Source organism: Apis mellifera, linkage group LG16 (genome assembly GCF_003254395.2).
Source record: "Apis mellifera strain DH4 linkage group LG16, Amel_HAv3.1, whole genome shotgun sequence".
NCBI lineage: Eukaryota > Metazoa > Arthropoda > Insecta > Hymenoptera > Apidae > Apis > Apis mellifera.
The window spans coordinates 1,702,750-1,722,297 of NC_037653.1; the positions used below are offsets into that span (position 1 = coordinate 1,702,750).

The 19,548-nt window shown below is 26.3% G+C and overlaps 1 protein-coding gene and 1 long non-coding RNA gene across 10 annotated transcripts in view; both read right to left on the reverse strand.

Moving 5' to 3' along the window:
* Nucleotides 1-19,548, reverse strand: part of LOC100576709 (mitogen-activated protein kinase-binding protein 1) — a 129,218-nt gene that overhangs the window by 65,493 nt on the left and 44,177 nt on the right. For all 9 annotated transcript variants that reach the window (XM_026445872.1, XM_026445871.1, XM_016917065.2 and 6 more), the window contains one exon: nt 10,768-10,919. In XM_026445872.1, the coding sequence (XP_026301657.1) occupies nt 10,768-10,851 (84 nt within the window). In that variant the 5' untranslated portion in view covers nt 10,852-10,919. The remainder of the gene's footprint in view (nt 1-10,767; nt 10,920-19,548) is intronic.
* On the reverse strand, nt 462-3,241 carry LOC113219323. The gene is made up of 2 exons (XR_003306335.1): nt 1,124-3,241; nt 462-723 (listed from the first exon to the last, which is right to left on the reverse strand). It is a non-coding gene; the product is annotated as an uncharacterized LOC113219323 (long non-coding RNA).

Consider the following 19,548-nt stretch of genomic DNA (forward strand, 5'->3'; position numbering starts at 1 on the left):
AATCGAATATTTATAATCGCGAAAAGAGAGAATGAATTGAAAATTTTATGACTCCTTCGTTCCTATTCTTGCAAAATATATTTTCATAGAAAATGTAGAAATGTAATATCTATTATACATCTATTATATAATTTTTTTTTTTAAATATCATTAGCATTATAAATAGATAATAAGTATTACATAGAGAAAGTTTGGAATAAATTTGAGAGTATATAACATAAGATAATAAAATGTTTTGTAATAAACGTATATTTTATGAAAGTCATAAAAGTATTTGAATAGTTAATTGTTTTTATATGATTGAACTAATATATTCAATAGTCTCATCTTAAATACTAACTTTTTCTGGATTAATTTTTCAAATATTTTTCTAATATTCATTATATTCAATTTATATTGTCCATAGAATATATTTATTACATCTATATTTTGTACAAATTTTATTTAATATAATTACTAACATGCTATTATGAAACACCATTATAAATCTTGCACATTCTAATATCCTTCGTCACTGGTTCTCTTTCTCTCTCTCGCTGACTTTCTGATCTCTTACTCATCATTATCTACCAATCAAGCAATTCTTTTCAAAACATTCAATTCAACAAGCTCCCGGATTCGTGCATTCACACGCGCATCCTCGCACGCGCCTGCTTCGTATTCGACACGTAATTTGATACCACAATACAATAGAAGTTGAACAACTGCACGAGCCCTTCTCCACTAAAGAAAAACAAAGGCAAAAAGATATATGGCAAAACTTGTAACACACTTATTTTGACAATCTTGTTTTTCTTTTATTTATTGTTCTATTTTATGTTTGCTAAAAAATAAAATGTTTAAGTTATAATCAATTGTTTTGAATTCTGATTTTTGCGCAGTTTATCATCCAATTTTTAATGTATATTAAAAAAAAAAATTTGAATAATAAATTTTGAAAATATATAATATACATAGATCTATTTTCTATAATAAACATTTAAATGAATCACGATTTTTATTTAGACTATTACTGTAATAATACTTCCTTCTCACGAAGAATGTTCTCGAACGATCTGTGTTAATATAGAATGCTATGTGGGCACTCGTTAAAAACAACAGTGAATACAAAATTTCCACCCACATTTGTGAAAGGATTTCAATTTTTACTGGAATTTCTCTTATTCAAGGTCCATTGACAAGATTTAATAAAAACAAATCTTTTTAGAGCCCGCACATAAAAATCAACACTATTCTTAACATTATAAGATTTCGATATTACAAAACGATATTGAATGTAGCATAAAAACACATTAAAATTAAAATGATTCACAATGTAACTCGAATTCGGCCTGATTATATTTGAGAATTGTAGGCTATCGATTCAAAGAAAAAAAAGTAAAACTCCGAAAGCGAGATAATGGGTTCAGATTGAAACGGTCTGTGCAACCGAAGGATCGCGAGAACCGGAACGGTGAATATGTATGTCTGAAAATCTACTCGCGACGGTTAAAAGCGAATCTAATTTTTTCGTTTCTGATGTTGAATGTAGAGGGCTACGGACTAAGCACAGGCGACGTCTCGCGTCAATCTTTGGAAATAGAACAATCGAATCGTTTCGCATACGTAACTTATCATCGATTGAAATCGATTTAGAAAACTTGATAAGTCGAATCTCATGGAAGAAGTGAAATTTTTGTTCTGTGGAGATTTCGTCTCGACAAAAGTTTAATAAGAGAAATTAACAAACGTAAATGTGACATAAATGAAATAGAAATGTTTCTATTTCTCTTCATCTTCAATATAGAACAAGTCAAGATGCGTAATTATATATATTAATATGAGATATACATATTTCTAGTTTTTGTATATTGTTTAACACATGATTATTGACAAGTTGTGAAATATAATTCGAATTTAAAAACAGTTTTTAGAATATTGTCAATATTATCATTGACAAATTTCACTAGTGAAAAATAGAATTGACGTATAATTATATAGAAACAGCGGCGAGTTATTTAGTCATGTGATGTAATCGAGTTGCTCGTCGATGCATATCGGGATTCGACAAACCACCAAACCTGTCGTAATTTCGTCGAAATTTACATACAATTCATCACCCGTACATTGCTTCACACGAGAAGAGTAGAAACAATTGACGCACTTTATTAATCGGTAATCGTTACCACAAAATGTGCGCATCGTGTTTAAACGTGTCATTCGATCAATGTTTTTTTTCACTCAAATTCCATGTTTCATGTGTCGATTAACACGCGATTGCTTACGAAATTTCATATGTATTTCCTTTAACTCTATCAGAAACATTTCTGCATTGAATTATATTTTATTTATAAAAATTTGTATAAATTATTGTCAAAAATTAATAAATGACAGCAAAAATTTATTATTCGAGTAAATGTGATAAATTCTTAAATTATGAATCACAGAGTAATGATATAGTCAAAGATGAATCACACCAATAGATCAAAATTTATCTAATTTTTTTTTATCTTTATCTTTTTATTGTTAAATCAAAAATGACCTAACATGAAAATTAATCACAATAGTTGTTATTATCAATGTAAAGATTATTGTATTATTGTACAATAGAGCTTTGTAACTCATTCTTTCTTTTTTTTTTTTTATATTGTTGAATGATGTAGACATATATGTATAGGATGTTCTGAATAAATGAAAAATATTCAATTATTCAGAAATTCCAATTTTATAACTCGCATATATCAGACCAATGAAAATTGGTTGTAAAAAGAAAAAAATAAAATTTTTGAAGATGAAATTGTATTATTTGCATCAACAGTCAAACTGTCTTTTATCATTTTAAAAATAGCATTAATCGGAAATAAAAATCTAGATTCTTCTGACTGAAGTATTCAAAATATACCGACAGAAATGATTCAACGATTATTTTAATTTATTTAATCAAAGTGCAATGCGTGACAAGTTCACCATTCGATCGGACAACGAACTCGAAGCGTGAAAAGAGAACGAACTCGTGCGACTAGAATGGAGAGGCCGAATAATTAATTCAATCACTGATCTTCGCATCCGTCGTGCGGAGGTAACGTTCCTTCCGCTTCCGCGATGGTAATATTGATTTCTCTGCGATATTGATTATCGACCGAGAATCGATTTTCGATTATACGTTATTTACGATAGAAAATTTTCATTAAATCGATTAAACTAATAACGGAACGAATTATTCAATTATACATAAATTTTTTAATAAGATATATTTGTTAATTAAGTCTTATTGAGATTTTTGAAGGGAATATATATATATTAATATATATATTCTTATTTTATTTTGATTAATAATTAATATTGTTAAATAATTTTTATTTAAATATAATAGCAAATTTTATGTAAAAAATTATAATGAAATTATCTATTGATAACTTGAAATTATTATATTATTTTTGTAAACAAATTAATTTAAATGAAATATTTAATTTATATAAATAATTATTTATTTGTATATTAAATGTAGAAAGTTATTTTTTTTATTTGAAAAAATAAAGATAATAAAGCATGAAATGATTTATCTCAAATTATTATTTGTCATTTTATTTTAAATAAAATAATAAATCTGATATTAATCATATGAAACAAGAATATATGTTTATTATATGTTAATTACATCAATATATGATGTTAAATTTCGTTTAATAATTTATTTGCTTATTCTCACACTAGAAATTTATTCTTCTTAATTTCTATGTATGTAATAATTATAATTTTATATGTATGTAAAATCATAATTCATTATCGAAAATTCATCATATCGAATAACAATAAAGATTTTGTATTTGGATTAAAATTTGGATATCAATATTTCTATTATTAAAATAAATAAATAAATAACGAACAAAATAAATAATTTTTTGTAAATCTTTATGTAGAAAAAATTAAAAATATATCAATTATAGAAAAATTTTCATTATATCATATTCGTATTATTCATATTTTTATCTTTCATTGTTTCAGATTCTAAATGAAAAAGCATTTTGAATTAATGAGGTGAAATGTTGATAAATGAAATGCATATTCTGAAATGCAGCGTTCCTCAACTCCTTATCGCGTGATTTAATTTATTTATTTGTAATATATTACATCAACTGTATACGTATATACGATTATATATGTATAAAATTGAATCAAAACTTAACTTCAATTATTTCAAACAATTTGAAAAAAAAAGTGATTCTAATATTTCGAATGTATGCTTCAATTATTTCGAGCAGTTGGTTACTTAACTACTGTAAGTTATCTTTCTATTTAACTTTAAATTTCTAGAACTGGACTTTAGTTTTTAAGACACATGTAAAACATTTGAATAATCGACACATTCTATATCCCAATTTTACGATAATTAACACTATTCTACTTGTGTTTCTGAGATTTGAAATCACGAGAATTAAATACTTATTTAAAAAAATATCGAAATAAATTATTAATTTTTTTTTAGTACAGCACTTGCTTGCTATATATACTGCAGATTAAAATTGACGGTTGATCGTGTGTATTCGGTAGTTGTCGTCTAACATCGACGATCAATCGTGTGTATTCGGTAGTTGTCGTCTAACATCGACAATCAGTCGTGTATATTCGGTAACTGTCGACTAAAGTCGACGATCGTGCGTATTTATTTAGAAATTGACTAAAGTCAAGATCGACTTGTATATTTATTTCTTCTTATTAAAATTGACAATTTTATTAATTTTATAGTTTAACAAAATAAAAATTACTGTAAAATGAACTTTTGGATTTAATTTTACAAGTATAAAAATATAGTTTTCGTATATATTATTAAATATAGTTAAGCATGCTCGATTATATAACTGAAAAGATAGATTTTCCCTCTTCGACGAGTTTCAATCTTGATTTTATGACAATTATTCCATTGTATTTCGTTAGTTACAAATTTAATACGATCTAATGTTATTGAGAATAAGTTGAGAAACGCTGTTTAAAGCACGATGTGTTTAGCAACTGTTGTCAGTGGCCTCGGAAAAGCTTTTAGGCTTTATTACGTCGGAGGTTAATGGCTAATAAAGGACACACCTTTGTTCGCTATCAACCCTTTCATGCTCTATCTTGCATTCTTTTTTATTCTTTTTCCTCCGAGCTTTTATTACTTGCTTGAAATCGGTATTAATAATATTGCTTGTTATCACGCGAACTATTCTCTTTTCGCTCTTATATTTGATTTTTTGAATTCGATCACTATATTTCACGAACTTGTAATAACGATACCGAAGATTTATTTTATCGAAAATGAATTTCCTCAAATTGCAATAAAAAAATATCGTTCGTTCGATGGAACAAATATATTTTTTATGGAAAATGTTTTCATTTCTTATAAAAAATATATAAATACGTCAGATTAAAATTCCATTTTCGAAATTTTTTGCTAGATCACTTATAGAATTCTATCTTTAAAAGTACTTTTAACAGATAATATTATATAATGTTATTAATGGATAGAATACAATTCGCTTTTAACGACATTATATTTGATAATCAAAAAACTTTTAATATATTTTTTAAGAACAAATATGTGTTAAAAATAGTGTAAAAATAATTCGCATCGATAGATTCGAACGTATCTAATTTTTTTTTCTTTTTTTTTTTTTTTATCTAATCGCATTATCGTCGATTGGTAAATCGGGTGAAGAATGATCCAGCCGTCAAATCGAGTTAAAATACACGGATACATATATGGCAAAATACAATAGTGCTCGTTTTAAACGTGCATTGTTATTCCTGGAAATAATAGATTCGAGTTTTCAAAGAGCGCAATATACTTTTAGAAATTACATAAAGATATTTTTTCTTCTCATTCTCTCTCTCTCTCTCTCACTCATTTTTTACCAATCAGTAAATTCGAAGTTTTATTTAAAAAGCTTTATTTAAACTGGTGACACTTCGAAAAAATCACGTTTGAATTTTCGAATAAAAATTCACATTTGTTTATTACGTATTTTTACGATTATTAAAATATTTTTAATACGCATATTATTACTTGTATTTCGTACAAGGCAATTTCAAGACACGATTCTCAAATTTGACGCAGCGTCACCTTATTTATTGTAATTTATGCAAATTTTTAAAATCTATTCTAACATCTAGTAGAAATATAAGAATAAAAAAAGATAGATTCACATTTAAAATTATTTTATCTATCTTTTTATTAACATTTTATTTTATATATATTTATATTTAAAATCGTGAATTAAATATTCTCGAAAAATCAGGATGAAATTTATATACAATTTAGCAGTGTTTAATTAATTACATTTAAATTATCCTGTTTTTGGAACTGGAAATTTTTGAGGTATCCAACAATTCTCAAAACATCTGTATAATTGATTTTTAACAATTAATAAATATTTTCTTCTCGAAAAATAAAATTCCAAATCGATGTTAAAATGATTAAATGATAATTTTTCAGAAACTGGACTCGACCGGTTCTTAAGTTTGTCGACCCACGGGTCAAAGATTCGTATCAGTTGCATTGATGCTGCACTTGTTCTCGAATGAATTTCTCGAGGTCTCGGCCAGCCGGAGGGAAACCAGTTCCGAATTCGAGATTCGAGTTACGATTTTTGGGCAGAGGATCACTTTAAACGCCGCATAATTATTTGAAAGTCAATGGCAACGTGAAAGTATTGCGACACAACCGATTTCGATAATTTTATGATAATAAAATGATCTAAACTTGAAATAAATAATGAATATGTATAAAATTTATTTTTACATCTATTTTTATTATGTGCATTTTTTTATACAATTTTTGTACAATTTTAAATTTTTCATAAATTCATGAAAATAATAACGAGTTTAAGTGGATTCGAATAATATATAATTATCATAATTCCATGAATAATTTAAAGAATTTCAGAATTTTGCAATCTGAGATTAAGTTTGTTTGAATGTTATTTTAAATTTCAATAAATAAATTGATACACGAATTTTTGATTATTTCAATTTATCATCAACGACGATTTTAAATAATTTTAAATAAAATTCTAAATATAATATTTTCCGTGTGCAAAGTGCAAATAATTCAAATTTTAACCCAATTTCTAGAACCGTCAATAATATGAAAGCCATATTGCTTCGAAACATTTCTCGAGGACAGAGAAGTAGAACTGATAATTCTCAACCGCCCACCCACGCGTTCATTTACACACAATTGTGATTTTGGAGCTCGGGTGGGCGTACACGACGTTTTCAACGTTCACGATTTAAAGGCCAGTACTTTCGAAAGCTGGATTTATGAAGTTTGAATTTCATCTTTTTCATCTTTTTTTAATTATTCGAAATACTGAAGAATTTTTTTTACTTTCAAATATCAAATATTACACGTTTCAATTTCATAACTATTAAAAATATTTTTTTCCATAAAAATATATAAGTTCTTCGATGTGTTATTCGTCTTCTTTTATTTTTATAATCTATAAAAAAAATAATTAACTTTATAGAAATTAATACTTATTAATTATTAAATCAAATTGAACCGTATTAATTTTAATTCGTTTTTCGATGAATTGAAAGAAAAATGAATATGTAACATACAAGATATATAATTCAATTTCGAATTTTAAGTTATTTTATTTTATAACATTAAACGCATATGATAATATAAAAAAAAAATTAATTCTTGTTTTAAATATATGTTTCAATTTACACACTTTACAAATTCAATCGTATTCGTCATTATCATTGATTTCAATCTTGATGTCTATATAGTACACGATTCATTTGATAGAGAGCGCCTAAAGTCATAATCATTGCGAATACATACTGTTCGCAAGATAAAGAAGATTGTCCATTTATCGGCGACCACTTGTTCGAACGATTACTATTTATAGAATAGAAACTAGTAACTCTCGTCAACCGCAGAAAGTTTCAAATTTTCAAATTTCAAAAATGAATAACTTTCTTACATATAATATTCTTATCATTTAAAATCAGAAAAATTACTGACAGTAAATCTTTCTCTTCATCCATCATTTCCTACCAAGAAAAAAATTCGTCGTCGATTGTGATAATACTTGGAGACGAGAGAAAAAGAAATCATTAGACGTTACACTAAGAACTGATGTAACGAAAGCAACGTGTGCAAGTAATGTAATCCGATCCACGAGTAGGAAGAGAGGTTGGCCGAGAGGGAAAGTGGCGTGGAAGCGAACGGTGAATTTTCCACAAAGAATGACGAGACCTCGAGAAGCGACCGAACCTGGAATGCGGGCTACAAGTGCAACGCGCGCGCATGGCACTGCATAGCTGCGCACTACAGCGCACACACAATGCGCAACGCCCACGTTTGCGCATACCTGAAATATACATATATATATATATACGCGAAAGTATTCGAATGCTTGCTATAAAGATGTTAAACAATGAAACGTACATACGTTAAATTGAAATTTCGAAGATAATGTTGTAATAATTACAAGATAGATACACGTATACAACATAAATTTCAACATTCCATTATAGAGTCCACATTAATTTTATTGAGCATTTATCGTTTGTGGTAAATAGAAGATAATTAAAATATAGATATTAATTTCATGCGAAAATTAATTAGAAATATGAATGTGAATAAAAAAGTAAGTATAAATATAAAGTAATGTATAAATACAATATTTTTGTGATTTTCTTATATCTATATATATATATTTGTAGGAAATGTTTCATGACTCTTGTAAATATTATCTGATTCACTTGAGATTTTTATATCAAGATATTATCTTCGTATCTTATATATCTTACAAGAATTATCTTTCAAATCTAACATATATATTTTTATTGTTTTATATTTCAGTAGCGGTGTTCGAATACTTTTGTGAGTATGTGAATTATCTGTGAATATATAGAAACCGGTTGATCAAAATTGAACCGAGCAGCAGACCGAGCCGAGTCGAGTTTTCGAAAAAAGGAGAATCGCAATGACGTCAATCCGAGACTGTTGTATCGACAGGGATGCATAATGTGCATCCGGCACGTATCGAGAAATCGTCACAACTGGACTATGTCTATTGTCTCGGATGGTTCAACCGTATACCGGCATGGTATTTAGAATGGAGTCGCTCGTGTCGTCACGTGCTTTTTTCAAACAGTTCCTTCTTTGACATTTGCATAATATATAATTAGTCTGGAAAACAGCAATTCGCGACAAAATATTCATTTTTTTTTTTTCCTAAAAATATTCTATCACTGAATATATGTAGCTTTATATATTATATTGTAGCTTTTTTATATTATAATTTTTAAACGAAATAGAAAAAAAATATTTCAAGTAAATGTTATTAGTCAGCCATTTAAATAACAAAAAATTAACGTGTAGTTTAAAGAAAATGAAAAAAATTTTTTACATCCTACAATGATTGTTAATTTAAAAAAAAGCATATTTGTAATAGTTTTAATAGTAATATTCTTATTAAATATTAATTAGATTTTTTAATTAATCACATTCTGTTAAAATTTTTCTAAAAATTAAATTCTAGATTAAAGAGAGAGATCATATATAATAACATTTATGCAACGATATTATGAATATTTATGAATTCTTACAAATTGTGTATTGATAACGCTATTCATTAAATTTATACCAATTTTTAATTAAATCGTAATTAAGATAACGTTCATAAAATTTAATTGGCATTTTTACGAATCGCAAAAAAAAATCCAACTTTGTAGATTCAGAAAGAAGATCAAACGCATAAACGAAGCAAACGAAGCAAACGCGCGTTAGGCACGCCGGTTAGTCAAAGAAAACTTCAATGTAACATGGTTGAAACCAATTACTACGCGGATCTATTAAAGAAGTAGCAGACTTTCTTATTATTCACGCAACAACGAAAAAAAAAAAGAAAAAAAAAAAATTAAAAAATGATCATCCTCGAGACAAATTAAAAATTATTTATAAAGAAATAAACGATGATGACTAAGTAAAAAAAACTTACTATGTATTTGTTTTCATAAAGGAACAATTAAGAATGGCCAGATGGCGTTGCTGATCATGGAAGATATTCATTACGTCATGACAACGTTTAAATGTATATATTTTTTAACATATCTCACGATAATTAATAATAAAAATTTAAATTATATTAGAATCATCATAATAATATGTTCTATTAAACTATTTTATGTTTAACGTTTTCTATTTATACTTTAAAACTTTCGTCATATCATATTATTTGTAATAATAAATAAAATAAATAAAATAAGATGTCTTATCTAGAGATGATTATCTTTAATAAGAAAGTAATGAATAAAAATTAAAAAATTAAAAAAAAAATTTCAAGAATCATTGAAATATCTTGAATTATCATGTCAATAATTTTTGGAATTATTTTTAATTTGATATTAATTCATTATTCTTTCAATAGAGATTCGCGAGATTGAATATATTATATCGCTACATGCAACCATAAATAATATAATCATAAAATTACTTTTTTTCATTCTTTACTGAAAACGAAATACAATAAATTTAACTGAAACAAGAACATCGACGTTCGACTCTTTCTCCCGATACAATGTGTAAGAAACGCAGCCGAAGTTTCAGAAAGTGGTGGGGATGATTCTGCGCCTGCGCATATCGAGATACAATAGTAAAGAACACTGTGAAAAGATTCCTGCAGTTTCTCGCATGAAAACAAAACGAAATTCTTCTGAATTTTTCGTCCACGATAAGTATGAAAAATAATGATTATATATGTAAATATATCGTAGCTTTTGTTTCTAACTCACCCTATCCTGAATCCTAACGTTCTCCTGACCTCTCTTCAGGCTAGGAGCCCGCAGGACTTTGCTCGTAACTGGTGGTTCCATCATGATGATAGACGTTGCTCTCTCGTCAGGAGTTCATCCCTGATGAAAACTCGACTCTCTCACTTCATGTTCTGCAATCAAAAAAACAAACATATTTTTCAACTTATAAAAGCAATATTTTTTTTTTTTTAGAAATAGATATAATTACTTTTGTTTGCAATTATATATAGAAATTTTTAATACATTTACACGAAGATACAATAAATTATATATTAATGAAGATTTAATATTTATACGTAAGATTATTAATTAATTTATTTTCTCTTAATTTTTATTGTATATTATAGTAATTATTGAGATATATTTCTCACAAATGATAGAATTATTTGATAAAAGATAACAATGCTTTGGCTCGCCCATCGCCATTTCTTTGAGATCAAATTGAAAACGAGTGAAAGCAAGAAGCTATCAATTTTTACATCTGTCAGTATCCTTTAATCACACAAAGTAAGATAACATATGATTCTATTCTCTTCTAAAAAAGAACATTGTTGCTCTATCGACTACTTTATGATTTGCCGCCATTCCAAGCCCCTTTCGCTCGTTCCTTTATATCTTTCCTCGTCTCTTTCGAGAACAAAGGAAGCCGAATAGTGCATCTGATCCATAAAAGGCAACAAAGCCGTTCTCCAGCTGCATTTTTCAAAGCAACACTATACCTACGTTCAAACATGGGTCAAAAACAACCCTGGAATTGGATCATTTTTAATTTATGATGCGAATTCGAGTCTATTTTTTTACTATTTATAAAATAAGATAAATAAATTCATATTAAGAAATAATAATAAAAAAATTTTTTAAATTTATCGGAAATGACTCGACAATTTCGAAGAATAATCGACTATTCCAGATTAAAAAATATTTTTTAATTATAAGAAAGGAAAAGGGATAGTATTTTATTCAATTTAAAAGAGAGTTCAAGAAACGTTACGTTTGACGATGTTCGGTCGGTAATGGCGAAAAAATGGTGTCATTCTATGCTCGAACAGCAGCAGGTCGGTCGCAGGTTGCGTTAGGCGAAAGTAAGAGTAAAGGCGTGCGCACGCGCGAGCGCGCGTCCCTCGATCGTGGGAGATCAAGACCTACGCGAATTCCAGCTCAACCGGTACAGCTGGTGGTTGCAAAGGAACGAATAACGGTATGCGCGGAGTTAACGGAAGATAATGCACGAACAGGTAGGTATAAGGAGCTGTAGAGCAGGGATTCCTCGAATATCGACCTCGCCTCTCCATTCCTCTTACAAACGCCTCTGAACGCCGACCACGAACAACCTTTTCTATATCGGCAATCTTGACGTGCTTCCTCCACGATGATGTTTCAATCCTTCGGCTCATTTGTAAAATTTTATTTTTAGGATCAAAACACTGGTTTTTTGATAAATTTTAAATCGAAAAGAGAAAATATATATTTATTTATTTTTACGATAATAATTTGATTTAATCTTTTCAGTAATAAAAGAATATAAAATAATGAAATTTTGTTTTAATTATAAAATAAAAATTTTCTAAAAATATAATTATATTTACAAAATTTTGACAGAAATCACTACATTTATTTAGGGAATATTAATTTTCCAAGAAATAAAATTAATCATGTCTAACGACGTCGAGAATCGACAAATTAATATTTTGACATTTATGATCCGAAACTTCGAAGAGAGATTGCAATACTTACACCCTAAGTACATAAGTGCCAACACTTGACATCAGTCGATACCGAGTTCTAATGGTTTAATTTATAACCTTACTATATCTTGACTCGTAAATATAAGTCACTACTAGTAATAATAAACTTACTAGCAGATTCAGAAACAATGCTGCCAACTTAACATTGACCAATGTTTGTATACAATTTATAACCTATATACATTATAGATGTTACGAACTGTTATTTTAAGCTTTTCGACAAGTCACTGAAAGTTATTGCCAACTTTAGATTAATTTAGTAATCGAAAAGTTATAGTAAGAAACGAATGTGATTGGCTCTTTTTGTTGTACACGTGATAACGACGACCGTGAACCATAAGAAACGTTTCACAAAGGCTAGAAAGAAGGGAATATGGCTTCCGTCGGCAACAGAAAGCAGTTTAGCGTGACACGAAATCAATAAAGCGCGATATTAATCCGTCCTTTCTTATAGCAGAGTCAGCAAGTACATAATGGAAATTTTACTAGACGAAAGAAATATTAATTTTTATCCAAGAAATATTTAATTGTAAATCGAATATAAATATTTCAACATAATCTCGTAATAGATCGAACAAGCATACTATGATGCATGATATGAAATTTTAATTTTGATTACTGATTATTGATTATTGTTATTAATGAATGATAGTTAATAAAAGACGAAAAGAAATTGAAAATTCAAGCATTTAAAGAAATATATACATATGTATTATTTCAATGACATTGCTCACTTACGTTCAACAAGAATTCCTAATGGTGGGGATAGTTTGAGCATATCTTGCGAAGAAAAGACCGAGGTAAAGAATTAATAGAACCTCTAACTCTATGAACTAATTGAAAGATAAAAATTTTTGAATAATAGGATTTTCACATAATGGAATAAAATTAAAATAAAATAAATTATAGTTTGTATAAGTTGATATAAGATATATTAAATATAAGGTAAAAAATAATTCTACTTTTTTTTAAATAAGAAAAATTTATGATTATCAAAATTTTTTATTAAACTTTCAAGCAAATTGAGATATTTTTTTATTTTTGTACTGTATTTTACAGAAATCGTTACAACAAAACAAAATTTGTTGAGATATCTAATACATTTTTTATAAATAATTTCAAATGTATCATAATTAATTTTCACATAATGGAATAAAAATTCAGCGTGCAATCTGAAAATTAAAATAAAATAAAATAAATTATAGCTTGTATAAGTTGATATAAGAAATATTAAATAAGGTAAAAAAATAATTCTACTTTTGTTTAAATAAGAAAAATTTATGATTATCAAAATTTTTTATTAAAGCAAATTGAGATTTTTTATTTTTGTATTTTACAGAAATCGTTATAATAAAACAAAGTTTGTTGAGATATCTAATAATTAAATCTTTTATAAATAATTTCAAATATATTATAATTAATTTTCCAATATTATATTTTTTTTTCTATATTTATTTTCTTACTTTTTCTTCAAATAACAATGCATTTATTTCTCATATTAAATCATTATGAATTTCATTTTGCAGACAGAAATAAATACAACGTCAATATTCATATACAATATTCTAATATAAAATATTATCTCATTATATGAAAATAGAAAATATTTCGTTTGGATAACAGAACATTCGTCCAAGAGAACATAGATAATAGAACAACAATGTTCTATATAATAGAAATTTTAATATAATACCTATGAAAGATAAGTTTGTATATAACTTATTATGAGTTATTTCTTCATTTATCTTTACAGGAATTAATTATGTTCTATGTGCATTAAAAAAAATAAATTAATATTAATATACTATTATATAGAATTAATTAAAATTAACTCGATTAAATTTATATATCTTTCGAAAAGATAATTATGCAAAAAAGAGAATTTCATTTTCTATAATAATGTATATTATTATATACATAGCAATGCCTGCTTAATTATCACAGAATAGAAACTAAAACACATCTAGTAAATAAGTGTTTCTTAAAATTGTTATATTATTTCTAAATTTTATTCATTTTACTGGCACATACTGAAAGAAAAAAATATATTAATATATTAATTCTTTTGTAAAAATTATTTTCGATTAATAAAAATTCGGAAGCAATGTATACTATTTTTAATTTAGAAATTTTAAATTATAATTATTTTTTTATCATCATTTAAAGAATTGAACAATAAGATAGAAGAAAAAATAAGTTGTAATTTTTATACAAAAGTTTTTTTTTAAAAATAAGAGAAAAATTAAATAAATCGAAAAGCAAATTACAACATAAATGAGATTCCAGATTTCAGAAATTGTAATAATGTATAATAAATATTTGTACATTGCATAACAACAGTATAGATCAACAGAATTTCTCGAAACTATTTCAATACGTATGCATACCATCATAACGGAAAATTTGCTTGCCACAGCTTTTCAAATAAATATTCCTACTCTAATTAAAATTTTCCATTTTCGAGGAAATAAAAATTATTTATCTGCAAAAATATATAAAATAAAATCCTCGTGGTAATTACATTTTTTTTAAAAATTTTCAGTTATTATTATTATTTCATTTATAGAATAAAATAATTAAAAATAATTAAAAAAAAATCACTCTTATTTCGTAATTAATTGAAAATTTTAATAATTTAAATTTCTGCTATAAAGAAGCACCGCAATATAACCTTTTATTCACGTAAAATTATTACATTCATAAAACGTTATTCAGTCAAGTATCGAAATTAAATTTTTATTAATTAAATTTTGCTTCCTAGAAAAAGAAATCCTACAAAAAATAAATTAAAGAAATCAATACGTAGCTTAAAAAAAAAAAAAACTAATTTTTCGTAATATCTCTATAGGAAAAATTATTACCAAAGTAGATATATATATACGATACACAATATCGCAAGTATACCTAGTAAAAACGTGTATCGCGCATGCGCATATCGAACCAATTACAGAAGGCGTTTTCGAATATTCGTAGCTTGGGTTAGTTTGTTGGATTTACGAGCTGTAGAGACAGTGTTGGAAGAAGAGTCGGTGTCGGCGTTCGTTAAACGCATCTTTAACAGACCGTTGATGAGGTTTGTCCATTAATACGTATTCGATGTCGTGACTCGGGCCGCTGCTTCGTCTGATGAGAAAAGCTTGGACCGCGGCCAAATATTCGAAAATCGAGGGGACGAGAAGACTTGCGGTATTTCGATGGGATCGGGTATCGTTGCTTCTTCGATGAAAGTTACGTTCCGCCTTGCTATTTAACAGTGTTGCGATAATACTCTAAAACGGTATTCTCTATTTCGAGTTCGATTCTCTTTTGTAATATTCGAATAACTTGGGATACAAAGTAAAAATAAAGGATTTTCTTATATTTTTCTCAAGTCGATAGACTTGAAAAGTCTAGTGCAGCCATTTAAATATTGATAATTCTATTTTTGTACATAACGATTCGTCTATGCATAGATTATTCTATTATTGAATATTCGACGATAGGGGATATATAAGTTGCATTTCCAATGACATTACAAATTATGCGCATAAAATTATCTTCGCGATTATAATTAGTTTTTTTGACTATTAATTTGAGAATTTATAACATTTTATATATACATTTTTAATTTCTTAAATTTATGAAATGATTTATGAAAAATGAAAAAGATTGCCACCATTTTATCCCCATGATTAAATAAAAACTTGTATATATTTTATATTTGTAAATATTTTTGTAAAATATATCGAACAACGACCGCTCTCTCATCTTTTTCTCGCGATTTCGTCGAAGGGTAAAATTTGGCATGCATATAGGTATCTCCAAGAGATGAATAACGAATATGAACTTGCTATTTTATTCCCGTGTTTGGCACCAACTCAAAAAATTTCTTTTTTCTCTTTTAGGACAAAAAACTGGTAACTTCTGTTACCAGAGGGGAAGCAAGTTAATATGTATAGTTTCGTACATTATTTTATAAAAAAATTCAAATTTCAATGAAAATTGTTGTATATAAGAAACAATATTTTTTTTCGATGAAATTTTAATATTTCGTCAAGTTTTGAATATAATTTTTAAATATGATAAATTTTGAATTGAATTTGTATAATTCCAATTTTCTATTTTTCCATTAAAGAGTTATTTTTAAAAAAAATCTTGTTAAAGTTATATTTCAGAAAATGCTTTGTTTATTACGCTTATTAAAAAAAAATTTGTTTAAAAAATTAAGAATTAATAAAATCTATATTTCAGATAATATTATAGAACAAATACATGTTATAAAAATGGAATATAAAAATTACGACTTGTCAGAATATTTTTTCACGCATCGATTCTTATTGCTTTTCAAAATGCAAATGTTCCAATCACAAGCAATAACGAATGTTTCCGGTTGTCCTTGCTATCGATGAAATTCAGGGTGGAGTTAACAAGGAAGCATCGATGATCCTAATTTCAAATGTCATCGAAGTCGCTCGAACGAATGCTCGAATCGAAAATGTCCCTCATGGTAAATGGTGCGTCGCCAAATCGTCTATTCTTTTCGTTCGGAAGACAGGCTGTTGTACTAGATACGAATATTTAGTCGATTCATTGGGTCAAATAATAGCAGCCTATTAATTTCGATCGCTAGTTCACTCATGGTTTAGTATAAGGAAGAGCAAATTTATATCGACTTCCATTCCTATAGTTTATTGTTAAAAATGATACCGGTCAATAAAATTCTATTAATTTTAATAAATTCATTTATTATTAGATAATATACATCATATTGTTAATAAAGTTGAATATTTTATTTAAAATAATATCTTTTCTGATTTTTAAGAACATATGAATTATCAATAATATCTCAATATCTCTTCAACTTGATTGTAAATAAAATGTAACTAATTTTAAGTTTAAGATTCATGTAAAGATAAGTTATTTGTAATTTCTAAAGAGATTAAATAGATATCATTATAGATGCATAAAGTATCAAATAGATATCGATATCTCCAGAGATATCTCAAAAAAAAATATATAAATACAATGAAACAAAGTAATGTTCAGTATCTGACTATTAGATATTTCTAAAATTTAAAGCAATCATTATCGACATTATCTATGATTCATAAAGATTTAAAAATAAATAAAATAAAAAGAAATAATTAATTATTATATTTTGATATTATTTAATTATCGAATTATTAAAAGGAAAAAGAAAAATATAATTTTTTCTGTTTACTATTATATTACAAAATAGTGTTTTTATTGAAATGAGCTGAAATCAACCAATTTTCAAAAATTCATTTGTTCATATATAGTCACAAGCTATTTAATATTGCATTTAATAATTTTTATAATATTAATTTAATATTACATTCAAAATAAGAAATATCGATACAGAAAAATAATCCTAAATACAATTTTAATTCAAAATTAACAATCCCTTCTTCTTTATTTATTAAAGAATCCATGAAGACGAAAAGTCGTAAAACTTTATCTGCGATCGTTTAACGACAAAGTGAAAGAACATGTTATTTTCTGTTCTTTTCCGAATAACGTATAGCTGGTTGACTTACCATTTTATGGTTTGTTGTCATCTCGCCTCTCATCTCATTGGTCAACAAAGTCGAGCCTAAGCCGAGGTCAAGCGAATCAAAACAATGAAAATAACATAACGTCCACCACAGCATTCCGTTAAACATTACATTATAAAGCATAAGGGAAGTCAATAATATTATAAGGCTCTACGTCTTATAATATTATGAAAAATATTAACAGAAAAAAGATTATAATCACAATTCTGAATAGAATAACAAATCTATATAATATAATAATATAATTAATCAGTCTTTTATTTCCAAAATTAAGTTCGAGTCAATAATATTCATATAAAAATTACGAAATTGATTCATATTGAGTCATTAAAGTAATGATTAAATTTGTTACATACATGTGTAAAAAGAATAACAGATATATAAAATATTATATGTATAAAAAGATGAATGTAATGTAAATTTTTTGCCAATATTTATTTAATGGCAAAAATGGATAATAAAAAAATTTATTATTCTTTAAATCATAAATTTTATATTAATATACATTTTAAGACTATTCACTAGATTTTTGATAAAAAAGAGATTTAGATCCTAACAAAAATGCATTATTAAAAATACTTTAATACTGAAATATGCATAATATTATTATTTCAAAATATTAATATAAATTATATTTATAACATTTATATGATGACTTGTAATTAAATATTTTAATATTGAATATAGTGTGAATATCATCAATATTATTTCGATTTGATCACTATGCCTATTTGAATGAATTTTGAATAATAATAGAAATAATGATTAATTTCTTTTTTTAATTATGGAAAATATTATGGTATAAAAGATGAATTTGTTCAACTTTGTTTCCATTTTTAATTTACGAAAAATGAACGAGTAAAGTTTCTTTCTGATGTAACGAACAACTGGTTGGAGCTGGATTGCAGGGATTTTAATTACTAAAGATAATGTCTGTCGGCCTAGTTCACGAATCGGTCTCGCATTAGCACGGGTTTTGGCACATTTCCATTAGCTTTACAAGTAGTCGGGGGGGCAACCGCGACAAAATTTTTCGATTCTTGTGATCAAAGTCTGCTACGACGTTTGATATATTCCAACGATGAAATTTTTTATTTTAATTTAAATGAAATATCTGCGTGTTAATTTATTTGAAAATCTTTTAATTCAATCGAATAGAATTTTTACATATAATTATTATTTTAATCATTATTCAAAAATAAACGTAAAAAGATATTTCCAGAATTTTTAAAAAATTTATTTTGATTATATATAATGAATAATTCATATTTTTTTAATAAATTTTATAATATTTTTAATTTTAACCGAAAGAAGATGAGAAGAATATTAAATAAATTGAATGAAATTCTTTTTCGTGTAATTAAAAAATATGATGAAATCGTGTATATTAATTGAAAAAAAAAAAATACAAATATATTTTATTCTTTTTTAATTAATTATTCTTTTTAAATTAAATACTG